The 13,071-nt window shown below is 46.1% G+C and overlaps 1 protein-coding gene across 1 annotated transcript in view; it reads right to left on the bottom strand.

Moving 5' to 3' along the window:
• Positions 1 to 570: 570 nt before the first annotated feature.
• The window catches only part of PSMC3 (proteasome 26S subunit, ATPase 3), a 94,470-nt gene continuing 81,969 nt past the window's right edge, over positions 571 to 13,071 (bottom strand). The window contains exons 10-12 of the mRNA XM_086959729.1: positions 4,948 to 5,093; positions 2,620 to 2,701; positions 571 to 925 (exon numbers count right to left, since the gene is read on the bottom strand). Coding sequence (XP_086815855.1) covers positions 815 to 925; positions 2,620 to 2,701; positions 4,948 to 5,093 — 339 coding nt within the window. The 3' untranslated portion in view covers positions 571 to 814. The remainder of the gene's footprint in view (positions 926 to 2,619; positions 2,702 to 4,947; positions 5,094 to 13,071) is intronic.

Raw genomic sequence — 13,071 nt, forward strand, 5'->3', positions numbered from 1 at the left:
TGTTGCTCAGATTAACTTTGTCACCTGTGCCCCTTCGATCTTTGACAAAACATGCTGATATTATGTACTACTTTATTTTGCTATTTGTTTTACTCGTTCTGTGTACTCATTGTAAAGCGCTCTGATACCTTACTCTGGGTCTGATCCGCGCTATAGAAAAAAAAAAGAAATAAAATAAATATAGACACGCCCTTGTTCGTAGGCAGCGGCTCGTCTTGGGCACCTCCCCGGACAAACACACATGGAGCTGTACTAAAGAGTATCAAGAGAGCAATACTTGGTGAACATGCACTACATAGGAGCACACCCTCCTAATTCAATGCTCATTAATCAGCCTTCCCGACAGATCATGGCAAGGGATTAGCCATCAATTGTCTTATCACTGCTTCTAGCAATTACATCTCTTTGCCTTACCACTTGCTTTTAAGTAATCAATTGCAACCCTTTATTGCACATTCACGTTGGTCACCTGACATTTAACAACTACAAGTTTCAACATTACAATGCAACTTTTTCCTCCACAGACTGTAGAAGATTGTAAGCTATTTGTTTACTAAACAGACCACAACATTCTGAGAAACATTTATTCTTGTAAATTGTTGAAAATATTTATACAGGACAATATCTAGGAAAGGCAGTACATGTGTATCCCCTATTTGTCCTGTTTGCCTCAATACTGTGGACACAGTGTACCCTGCCCCTCACAGCTACAATACCCCCTAACCCCAGTTTCTGCCGGATCATTCCACCCTCTCTAGTCCTTGCAAACATGGCCCTTGCGATGGTCGCTGGGCTCTTCGTTCCGAAGTGCGCACTATGCGTAGTACTGCAAGTTGGCCTTCTTCTTGGCTTGAACCTCCAGGATGCCTTCCATGTAATCCTCATGGTTCAGTTCTGTGGCTCCTCGGCGAAGCGCAATCATGCCCTGCACAAAAAAAAAGAAGAGTTCGGCTGATGAGACCTGTTCAGTCCACGTGCTCGTCTGAATCCGATGGGGTGGCTATCGATAAGTAAAAACTGCTGTCGAGCAAATGCCTCTTCAGGGAAAGAATTGTAGACATGCTGCCAACAGCGCTGTTAAAACCCTGCTTGCAGTATTGAGCAAGTACTAATTTAAGATTTCAATGGAAACTCCTGACACCAAGACAAAGACACTCCACCCATTACAGGAACAAGTTCAGAGACCCTGGTAATGTCCAAAGAGACCGGGCACTTCAGAGCAAGGGTCTGTAACAGATTTAGAAACTCTGCTCACTGCACCCATCTACTACTAAACTTCAGGACATTAAAATGCCCCATCATGGAAACCTTCACTGGAGTGATAACAGAACAGAAAAGTGCCACAAACATGAATACCAGAGTCTTTTTGGAATAGACACAATTTATTCAGATTTTTTTTACTAAGTGACTATATCTAGGTAACAAGCACAGCATTTAAGGATTATTTTCCTAAGCAAAAGCCAAACGTTAACAAGTATAAAAATGTATAGAAAATCGTTAGCAAAGCCTTTTTTCTTTTTAAAGAACCATGGAATTGTCAGGAGGGGAGATTCATTTTATTTCCTTCCAGGGTCCACTTCGGTCCAGACAATGGAAGTCTGTGGAAACTCTTCCTGAAACACCATGACCAGATTGAGCCATGAGACACTAGGCTTGACAGGACAGGAGCAGCTAAACACCAAACTCCAACCCACAAAGACTTTATTAAAGATAGTTAAAATCCAGCCCATTAATCCTGGGATGGTAGTCTGCAGCCCTGCAGGGGCTCCCCGGGGGCCTCCACCACAAAGGTTCAGCAGAACTGTGTCCAATCTTCTGCTTTTCTGTTCTTTTCAGTGGTAATGAGAAAACAAGGGGTAGAATAATCCTTTTGAATTGTGGAAACAGTTTCTAAAGAGGCCTGAGCATTTGATCTTAACACAACATGTTCAGGTACCTCATACCACTTATGGAGATGTGAAAATACCAGTCTGCCAATAGCCACTGTGTGGAAAATTTCCAATCACGCCTCCATAACCACAGCCACCTTTCCAGACGCCTTGAAACACGCAACAGTGAGACCCCTTCCTTCTCAAGAAATCCTATGCAGACCTCAGCAATCTGCAGAACTACTGTCCCATCTAACTGCTCCCTTTGCCCGCTTAATGTCCTGGAAAAGGCCATCAACCTCTTTTTTTTGGAGATTGATAGCAAAATAAAATTAAAATTAAAAAAAGAGGTAAAGGAAATTTCCAGTTAGCAATCATTGTAAAACAAGTCCCCATAAACTACGAAAAGGCGCAGTGCATTGCCCAGCATCATCTTCAAAACATATAAAATAATAATTAAGTTTACATTTTTTTTGGCTTTTGCAAAAGAAAAAAAAGATTGCATTGTTACTGTTGCTTGTAGATTGGCACTTACTGGATGACATACTTCTGCAGAGAGGTCACCTCTTTACAAAAGTGCTCCGTGATTGTGCACACGGGCGCCATATTGTTTACGACTCTAATGAAGAGCCCCAAAGCACATTCACTGTCCCTGCTTCCATTGTGCCATGATGAGGAGTTAAAGTACCCATAACTTTAGCATTTCTGAATTCCAGGCAAAGAGCTGGATTATGAAGTAAGAGGCACTCACCGCTTCCACACAGACGGCTTTGCACTGAGCTCCATTGAAATCATCTGTGCATCGAGCGAGCTCTTCATAGTTTACATCAGGGCTGAGTGGAAAGAGAAACACGTTACTCACTGCAGGTCGCCACAAAAGTGCCCATGCCCGTGCACGCTGCCTTCACCCTCCCTTGCAAACCCAGAAGCATGACCAAATGCCTACCTTCCAAACAGAAGGTCAGCAGCCTTCCCACACAGGATCGTTCAAGAATAGAGGCCTATACCACTGCTCCAAGAGACTGCAGACAGAAAGGTCCTCCCCAAAGAATGTACTCCCCCGCCAACCCATGCCAAGATTGTGCTGTACCCACCACACTTTTCATGACACCTCAAGAAGATGCCTTAAAAACTAGCGACACTATCCACAAGACGCCCCAGGCCGAGTTCCCAGTCTAGGAGATGCTGCAAAAGCCTACAAGTTTCCAAGCTCGGTGAAGAGACTAAAGACCCTCCATACATTTACGAAGAGCCTGTGGCTCACACAGCACCTACATCAGCCTGTTTGGCCTTTCCTCTCAGGATCTTCACCAACAGACTGCAACACAGCCAGGAACCTTCAAGAGCGTAGCCTGCTCTGCCCCAGAACCTCTGTCAAGGCCTGCAGAACCCCAGAACATCTGCCAAAAGTGCATGCCCACCAACCAGGACCTTCACCCAAAGGTTACCACAAACATTCACCAAAAAGCCCTTCCCACCCCATACCCTGAAAGACACTAAAGGCCACACTCCCCCAGACCCTTGCCAAAAAGCCTACTCCCACCACTCCACAAGACTTTCAGAAACAAGGCCATGCCTCCAGCCCCCCCAATAGAACATTTGACAAAAAAGCCATGGCCCTTCCATGCCCGGCGCCCCATGAAGGACCTTTATCAAGAGCTCAGGGCACGCAGAGGACCTGAACCAAAAGCCCCAAGCTCCCAGTACCTTCCTCAAGAACACGGATCCCTAAAACCCTGCATTAGGAGCCTGTGAATGTTCCATCCCAAAATCCATTATGAACAGCTTGGGGCTCTTCAGGACCTAGTACAAGAGCCCAAGGATCACCTAACATCTTCAAAAACAGCCTGGGACTTCAAGGACATTCACCAATGGCATGAGGCCCTCTCAGCACCATCAGCCAGAACACAAGAGGGCACGTCCATCCCAGAACGATCAACAAGAGCCGGAGGCCTTCAAAGACGGTCACCAAGAGTCTGGCTTTCTAAGGGATCAGTCCATGTAAAATCTGTTGGAAACATGCCACACTCGTGTGCCACACCCGAGTGTAATTATAGGTTGCCTCCATTGTATTCAACTACATTTTCACCAATCATGTTAGGCATTGAAAACATTCAAATGCTTGCAGCCCAAAACTATCTTGGTTCTCTCTGGTGGTCCTGTTTCAGACAAAGTTCTAATCCTGGGACCCTGCCCCTCCCCCCACCCCCTGAACCTCAGTCTTTTGCTTCAGGATGATCCAATCTTTATAGAGCCTGCACTTTGGGTGCGCTAGGTTTACAGGCTCTACACTGCTCTTATCTTTCAGGTCTGGACCCTGAGCATCCGTCTGTCTGCTTCAGGAGTCTCATCTGTACAGCCTGCGATTAGGATTACAGACCCCTCTCTGCCCTCATCTTTACAGCCTGCGATTAGGATTACAGACCCCTCTCTGCCCTCATCTTTACAGCCTGCGAATAGGATTACAGACCCCTCTCTGCCCTCATCTTTACAGCCTGCGAATAGGATTACAGACCCCTCTCTGTCCTCATCTTTACAGCCTGCGAATAGGATTACAGACCCCTCTCTGCCCTCATCTTTACAGCCTGCGAATAGGATTACAGACCCCTCTCTGCCCTCATCTTTACAGCCTGCGATTAGGATTACAGACCCCTCTCTGCCCTCATCTTTACAGCCTGCGAATAGGATTACAGACCCCTCTCTGCCCTCATCTTTACAGCCTGCGATTAGGATTACAGACTCCACTCAGCCCTCATCTTTACAGCCTGCGATTAGGATTACAGACTCCACTCTGCACTCATCTTTACAGCCTGCGATTATGATTACAGACTCCACTCCGCCCTCATCTTTACAGCCTGCGATTAGGATTACAAACTCCACTCCGCCCTCATCTTTACAGCCTGCGATTAGGATTACAGACTCCACTCCACCCTATTCTTTACATCCTGCGATTAGGATTAGACTCCACTATGCTCTCAACTTTACAGCCTGCGATTAGGATTACACTCCACTCTGCTCTCATCTTTGGGATCTGCCCTTAAGAGACCAGTCTGGCCTCTGGTCGGTCATGTGTGAGTACCTGACGTTCATTTTTCTGGAATGGATTTGCATGATGCGAGCCCGTGCCTCTTCATTGGGCATTGGGAACTCAATCTTTCGGTCTAATCGTCCAGAACGGAGCAGGGCTGGGTCCAGGATGTCCACACGATTCGTAGCAGCAATAACCTGGAGGAGGAGATAAAAAAGGAGTAAGAGTTAGGAATCAGGTATCCAAATACGTTAGTGAACTTGTAAATCTTTGAAGGGAACTGGGTTTTTGGTGCAGTTACCCCTCCACTTTTGCCCTCTTTTTAGTTACTAGATGCAAAGCTGATTTTGACTGACAGCACACTGTGGGGCCTGCTAACCAGCCCTCAATGTCAGTACTCCTTAATTAAAACAAGGTAAAGTCTAATTGTGGTACAATTGGCTAAAGACTTTATCACCCTGTAAGTCCTCAGTAAACGGCTCTCCAGGTACCTAGGGCAGGGGAACTACAAAGGGTCGGTAAGAGCTACAGCATAGTTTATGCCACTCTAAGTGACCCACATACACATTCCACACAGACTGCCAAGGTGAGGCTGCTCGACGGTGCAAACCAGGAGTTAAAACATGATACAACGCTCTTGGGTGTCACGCCATGCTCATTGCATCCAATATACGCAAGTCACCCCTACATCAAGCCTTGAGCCCGAAGCCAGGGTCCATTATATTTTGTTTGAGGAGATATCTGTTGAGCAGATGTGCCTAATGTGATGCTTAGTTTTATTAACAGATATTGCAAGTGAGCAGGGAAGCCATCCTAAGGTATGTACTGGGCACTGGTCAGAAAAAGCACCCCAGCTACATAATTGCTGCACCAAAACATATGGTGGTTTATTTCAAACACCTCTTATAAATAAGCCCACACCTATTCCAGTGATGGATTTATTCATACATGCACCCATAGGGTACCTTAGAGGTACTCTTTGAAATTTACCAACCCTCTAGTGTACTCGCTGACTGGTGCAGTCCAGCCTACCACCACAGACTAATTCCTGACGCCCAGGGGTGAGAGCATTCACTCTCAGGAGGTCAGGAACAATGCCTGCTCCGAAGAGAGGAGTTATCACCTCCTCCTCCTCCTTCAGGGTGGCTGGTAAAATTAGCATTCCAAGGTAGGGTGCTTCTACAGTCCACCATCTTTGGTATGCAAATCTGGCTTCCCTCACAAGACAGGATGCCAACCCCACTGAGATGGGCAGACTGGTGCAAGGACAGACGGGAAATTCGCTTTGCATGAGGAGTGTTGCCAGGCTGGGCACACCTCTAGGGTGACTAGGCCTGAAGTGAAGACCACTATTAGAATGCCGCCATCTTGTCGGTGGTGGATTTAGGAATTCTAGTACAGGGTGATTCCCACTCCCCAAAGGAAGTAGTGATCTAGAGGGTGTAGTGACCCCAGGGGTAAGTAGCCCATTGGGTACTATTTCTCACTCCTCTCAACCCCATAAAATTGAGTATTTAGAGGACCCCCTGGCCTCAGATCTTCACATTTCAACGAATCAAGAGAAGCAGTGGACAAAGAAGAGTTCCGTCACAAGAACAGAGGAGTAACGTCTGACTGGACGCCAACCCTGCCAGCCTGCTGCCCCCAACAATCGTGGAAGAAGCAGACTCATCCTGCCACTGTGCAGTCTCCAAGAACCCTGGAGGGCTGCCAGTACTTCCCCAATTGTTGAAGAAACTGCCTTAGAGTAGAGAAGCTACTCTCCTGCAGCCGCAGGCACCAAAGACACATGGTGAGGTGCAATGAGTTGCTGCTTCCCGACCACCCCGATGCAGCAGCCCACCAGGAAGAGGACCCTATGTTCCTGGGGGTCAGATCTGTATTCGCACTGAGAGAACATCAGGACCAACTGGAGCCGCACAGCACCAATACCTGGGGGGTACTGGCCGCCATTGCAGCAGCCAAGGCTTGTTGTACCTGGCCCGGACACCAATGTGAAAGAAGACGGACCTGCAAGTCGAGGGACTTCAGGGACAGTAAGCCACTTTGCGAGTGGCCCAGGTGTCCTGTTTGTCCATCTTCTGCAAAACAAAGAGCAAGACGTGAATCTGTGACAACCCCCACCCAACCTTTCAAAGCGCCTATGCACCCGCGCTTTAAAGCCGGAGTCCAAAGGAGGTGATGGTGCCAACGAGGTCAACAGAACCACAAGAACAAGCAGACGCTTGGGTTTATCCAGACTTGACTTCCAGCCGCTGCCGGCAGCCTCTTTCTGCAGTCCCCCCCTCCAACCGCGAGAGACTCCTGCAACAGAATCAGACATCAAAAGAAACCACTGCACTCGAGCCCCACAGCCCATGGATAAGTGGACCGACAGGGTTCCTACGGGTTCGAGCATCTCAAGGATCAAGCCCCTTGAGGGTTCCCCCAGACTTGTACCCCAATCCTAGCTTTCAGCCTCTTTGTAACCAGATTCTCCATTAAAGTGAATGAACACCCAATGCCGTAACACACCTCTACCACCGATGCCAGAGAGCTTCCCGATGTGACCTGCTGGTGTGGCCTTGTCCCATACTCACCTAAAGTTCTGAAAAGCAGTCTAGTAAGTTGTCATCAAGTCCCCAAATGCAATAAATGCTTTCCTCCATAGGATAACATTACCGCTTCAGAAAAAAAATTCATAACTCAAAAAGTACTCACCCTATTCCGATGACCTTAGTATCTAAATGTGTAGAAACATATCTGTTATTTTAATTAATTGGTGTCGGATTTATTAAGAATTTGTCTCACTTACTGCCTGTGTGTGTGTAACAAAGCTTAGCACTACCTCTTGTATGCCTAACTGCTCGCCCACACAAAAAAGAGCATTTGGGTGTCATTATGTTTCTCTAATTCCTTTGGGGTTTGCCTGGACTATATATAAAGAGCCAGCGTCCTACAATCTCAATCTATAGTTCAGGGTTTCTTTGTCTACGTGTTCCACCTGCATGGGCAAAAGAAGGAACTAGATAACAAAATACCTGGGCATTATCACACAAGGGCTCTTAGGACATGGGTCTTGCCCTGAGTATCGGAGTAGGGGGAGTACAGAGTGCTCGAGAGGAATACGAATCTAACAAACCTGCACTGGGCAGAAGGGAGCCTCAGTGACCTTTTTTCCCTTGATAGGAACATATGTGCTCCTGAAAGCGAGCAGTGATGTCCAGGACGTCTGAGAACAAGCTGTGCACAGTGGGTAAATCTCTTATTGTGCATGAGTCACATGGACACAGTGAAGAGTCCAAGACAAGCCAAAGCTTTACGTACGCTGTACACAAACCTGGACAGAGCATACGCCTTATACAGACGAGCATGAGCGTTTGCCATCCCTCAAGGTGTGAAAAGCTGACTGCTTGTAATAATTTCCTACACATAAATGTAGTCACCAGAAATGTGCTGAATCTTCTGAAATGAACATGCATCCAAAACCAACCAATAACAATACCGCAGTCCAATAACTTATTTTTCTAATTTCTACTTTCTTGTTTTTGTCTTTTTGGGGAAGTAAAAGTCCTTTCTTCTCATAATCCAGCGCCTCGTCCTGAGACAACACTGCTGCGTTGCCTTAAACTTCTCTACCTCCACACCATGAAAGATGTCCATGCACAAGTGGTCACCCATCACTACACATTGCATTAAATTGTCCAGGTGTGTTTATTTCTTCATCCGTACTGGTGTATCACCCATCACTACCCCATAAGCACCTCCCTTTAAGTGCCAGCTTCCTATCTGCTGTTTAAGTGCGACATGCCGCAATGCAGTGCACTCCCCTCAGCTGCTACGTTTCAACCTGCAGAACTCCTCACACACGACCATCCTCTAACATGGCAGACATCTTGAGTGCGTAGGTGTTTTTTTTGTTTTGAATTAACATTTATAGAATTCTGTAGTTCATTTAATCCAAGACTTCTTTGTCAGACGTTTTTCAATCACATGTTTCTAATTCAGCTCTTTTGCACCACTTTTAAAAAATAATAATTTTTACTACAAAGAGGAAAGCTGAGCATATTCAGACTTCATACAGACGTTTTTGTTAGCAGATGCTCTGGTGCGTCTACTCAAACATCAACATAAAAGTTGCCATCAGAGTGAAGCGAGTTGTCCTATCTTAATAACTTAACCTTGAAAAGAGGCATTAAAACCCTGGGAAAGTTAAGGCCTCAACAAACCCAAATGATAGAGGGAGAGAGGTGAGATACTGCTCAGTATAATAAGTATCTAAAGGGCAAAAAGAGGTTCTACCCAATGCAGCCAGAACCAATGGGACACGCTTGTAGGATGTTTATTATACAAAGGTTTGCCTTCTAAAGCTTCGAGTTACCAGGAGTCATCGAAGTAATGATCCCTTACATGGTCCTACAACCTAAAGTAGTAAAATTTGCACCTGGAGTATCATTCAACCAAAAATAAACATACTTTGTTGTCCACGCTCCTGCACGTCTTTATCCACTTGATTTGGGTATAGCTCAACTGGTCCAGCTTTTTCCATCTTTAGCAAGGTATCAGCAAGGCAAGTGTCACACACAAGACACCAGACATCCCTCGACAAATAGTGCTAACTAACTGGAATGACTGTTTTAGTGCCAATCACCAGCCTTCCTCCTCATCACAGGCTGTCTGCTCAGGAAGCACCTACGAAGAGATCCCTACGCAATCTGAAGCGAAGGCTCATGTAAAGAAAGACCCGCTACTAAGACATCCAGCACATCCCACGTGTACAGTCCTTTACTCTTATTTACATGATCATGGAGTAAAAATGAGGGGATGGTGGGTGTGTACATGAAAAAGGGGAGCCAGGAGTAAAACAGTCACTACGATAAGTAATTTCGTAATTCTGACTTTTCTCGTGTTCCTTCATCCCTGAGGAAGTTTAAAAATAAGTCAGATCTTGGGCATTACAGTAGACCTTGCCAATTAACACCTTTAGATAGGCCTGGCCTGACCGGGCATCTAATAAAGAGCATATTTTTAATGCATGGTGTTTTTTTGTTACCAAAGTTTGCCATTGGTAGGTGTTGCAAAATGAGTCCTTTTTGGGTGGAAATCTCCAGGTTTTCACTGTTTTTTTAACTCACCTGATAACCTTGACCTCTAACAGTGACATCTCTGTCCATTGCCCAGTGTATGTTCTCTGACCCCAACATGTGGACAGCAGCATGAAACCTGCTGTAGAAACCGGTCAAAAAAAATCTTTGACAGGTAGGAAACCGGATTTGAACTACAAGATTATCATGATTGTGATCGAATAAAGATAATAATTGATTGAACTATAAAATAAGTCCCCTATAAGCACACCTTGTTGCCCATGTAGGTAGGAAGCATAACATCTCAGAGTGAAACGTGTGATATTAGAAAGGATCATGTTACTTACCCAGTAAGCATCTGTTCTTGGCATGTAGATCTGTAGATTCACACGCTTTGCATACTCCTGCCATCTATGCCATCAAGTGTTGGGTCGGATGTTTGCAAGCTGTTTTTCTCCGAAGTAGGCTTTCACAGTCACAAGGTAAAAGTGACTCCTCCTTTCGGTGTTATAGTACGCGTTTCCCTCTCTCCACGTATCCATTCGATGGGGAAGTCTCTGATCTTCGGTATGAAAATTTAACTTTTAGAAAGTTACCTTTACATTGCCTGGTGGGGAATTTACATCAGGTATCCAGCAACTGCCCAGCCTGTACTTGGCATGAACGAGATGAAAGAGGGATGAAAACTGCTCTCAGAGCAGAGACAATGTCCTGGGAGTGGGGATTCTATTTTCCCCTGTTAGGAAGACCAGTTGGGTGGGCCCAAAAACCTAATTAACTACAAAGGGGCGACCTCTCGCTCAAGCAAGTCTTAGGTGACACTCAAAAGCCCCTGTTTCTGCCCCCATACCCCGCCAGTTAGGCTGACAACCACAGTCAGCGAGAGGAAAGCTACTCCCAGAAGTGGGGTTGAGTGACCACAGAAGAGGGTACTTCTAATTACCCTGGCCATTTGTCTGGATGGGCACACAAGCTCTGATTAAGGGGAGAATGTTTTCCCCACCTTGATTGAGAGTGCTGGGTACTTTAGGATTTTTTATAGTACAGAAACAGAAACTGTTGACAAAGAGTGTATGGTTGCCCCCAGGAACATTTAGAGGACGGTACCTGCTATCTGGAACCTAAGAGGACCCTGAAGGACTGAATCTGCTCCTTCATATACACAGGAGAAGAACTGGACTCGAAGGGACAGTTGGCTGACCACATGTGCGGCTATAGGGAAACAAGCAAGCTTCAAGAGGCCTTTTCCTGGAAAAGCCCAGCTGATATGGGGCAACTGGGGACCCTAGAAGTGTACTCCTGTACAACCACGGACAACCAGGACACTGTTACAAGGGGTCGGACAGGCCACCAGGTTATCCCCTGGGGGCCACCTAGATTTGGAGGGTTAATACTTGAATTTTTCACCCAGCACTTAAGGACGCACCCGTCTTCGAGCAGACCCTGTGATCGGCCACGCTCAAGCCCTAACTATTACACCGCTCAGCGGAGCAATTGATTTCTTACGGGATCTTTACTTACCCAGCAGTCAATGCAAACCCCAACCGGGTTGAAATTATCACCGGTTCTGGGATTTATTGTTTCTCATTTATTAGGATTTGGCCCTGAAGAGTCCGAGTTGAATGTACTCTGATGAAACACGCATCGGCTGGCGTTTTTCCAATAGAACATTAAACCAACAAGAATAAGACGCGTCAACTGTTTTTTTTTCCAGTTCTGTAAATGGACATATCATATGTTTGCTTTTTATGTGTGCACAGGTCCTCGGTTTCTAATGTAGATGTTTGTTCAGTCAAGCACCAATTAAGGGGTTGTGAGGGTCACCCCTTACCTGTCAGCACCATAACATTTGAGTCTGGGTTAATTTACTTGCCAGTTACCTTGCGGAGCGCAACCACTCCCTCACACAAAGAACCCTTTGCTTTGGCCAATACTCCTGTAGTGGTTTGTGCACCAGAGGAAATGTTTGGAAACCATGGGAAATTGTTCTTACAAAGAAACTAGTGGGAAAAAGTATCTGACCAGCAGTTCTAGGTCATCGGGTTGCACTTCCGCTTCGTCAGTCAGGGCTCTCAGCACCTCCAAAACAATACTAAGTTCCATTCTGCAACAGGACTTGGAAAGTTTTACAAACTTTTTCCCTTCCAGATTTTGAGAGGGACCAACCCACTTGTTTCATCCAACCTGGGCTCTTTGATGGTCGGTCACAAATGGAGCCTAGGGCCCAGTCTACGGCTCCTATACAATTGCATGTACCAGCGTGCCAACAGACACCTCCACTGCGACCTGAGAGGCCTGCTGCAGCCAGTGACCTGCAACCCAGACATCACTTCTGACATGGCCAGGACGACTCCTAGATGGCCCAGAAGCTGGAACTGCTGCAGGACGTCGCTGAACTGAGCCCAGTCTTGGCGTATCTACAGAAACGTGTCCTGCTCATGATCAGTTAAAATGTCGAGGTCCCCAAAAATGATACTACGTCCTGATGAAATTATACACCATCTCCAGACAGCGACACTGCAGCAATCATATTGGGTCTTTCAAGGGAAGAACCTGTAAATCTACATAAAGGAACTCAAACAGGAAAATATGACCGTAGTTGATTGTTTTTGTATATTTACACCAACTCTGCGTGGTGAGTTCGTGTGCGCACATTGGGCACCAACCACTATTCCGGATATGCCTAATTTCGAGGTTACAATAAAAGCTTCACAATCGCAAGGAGTCTGGATGGAACTTGCATTTAAAGGACTGACTATTGTACTGCTTAAGATATTATTAAATAGGATGAAACACAAGTCCTGTGTGAACCACTGTTTCTCATACGCTAGAAGAGAGCGCCAGAGGGGCAGATGACTGTGGTGCAGGTTTGCATTCCTGTTGGAGGGATGGGGCTGGACTGTTCTGAGGGGCTCTTCGCCCTCCATTTATTCTTTAAGTAAACCTAAACTCTTTTTATCAGTTAAGAGGAAGTGGGAAAGATCCGGCCAGAGCAACAAGGAGGGGTTTTAACTTCAGATACTTCATGTGAAAGAGTCGCAGCTGCTGCAAGCATTAGATGGAAGGATCTTTACGCCGACTTTGTGCCAATGAAATACGGTTGATATACGGA

Source organism: Lissotriton vulgaris, chromosome 2_2 (genome assembly GCF_964263255.1).
Source record: "Lissotriton vulgaris chromosome 2_2, aLisVul1.2, whole genome shotgun sequence".
NCBI lineage: Eukaryota > Metazoa > Chordata > Amphibia > Caudata > Salamandridae > Lissotriton > Lissotriton vulgaris.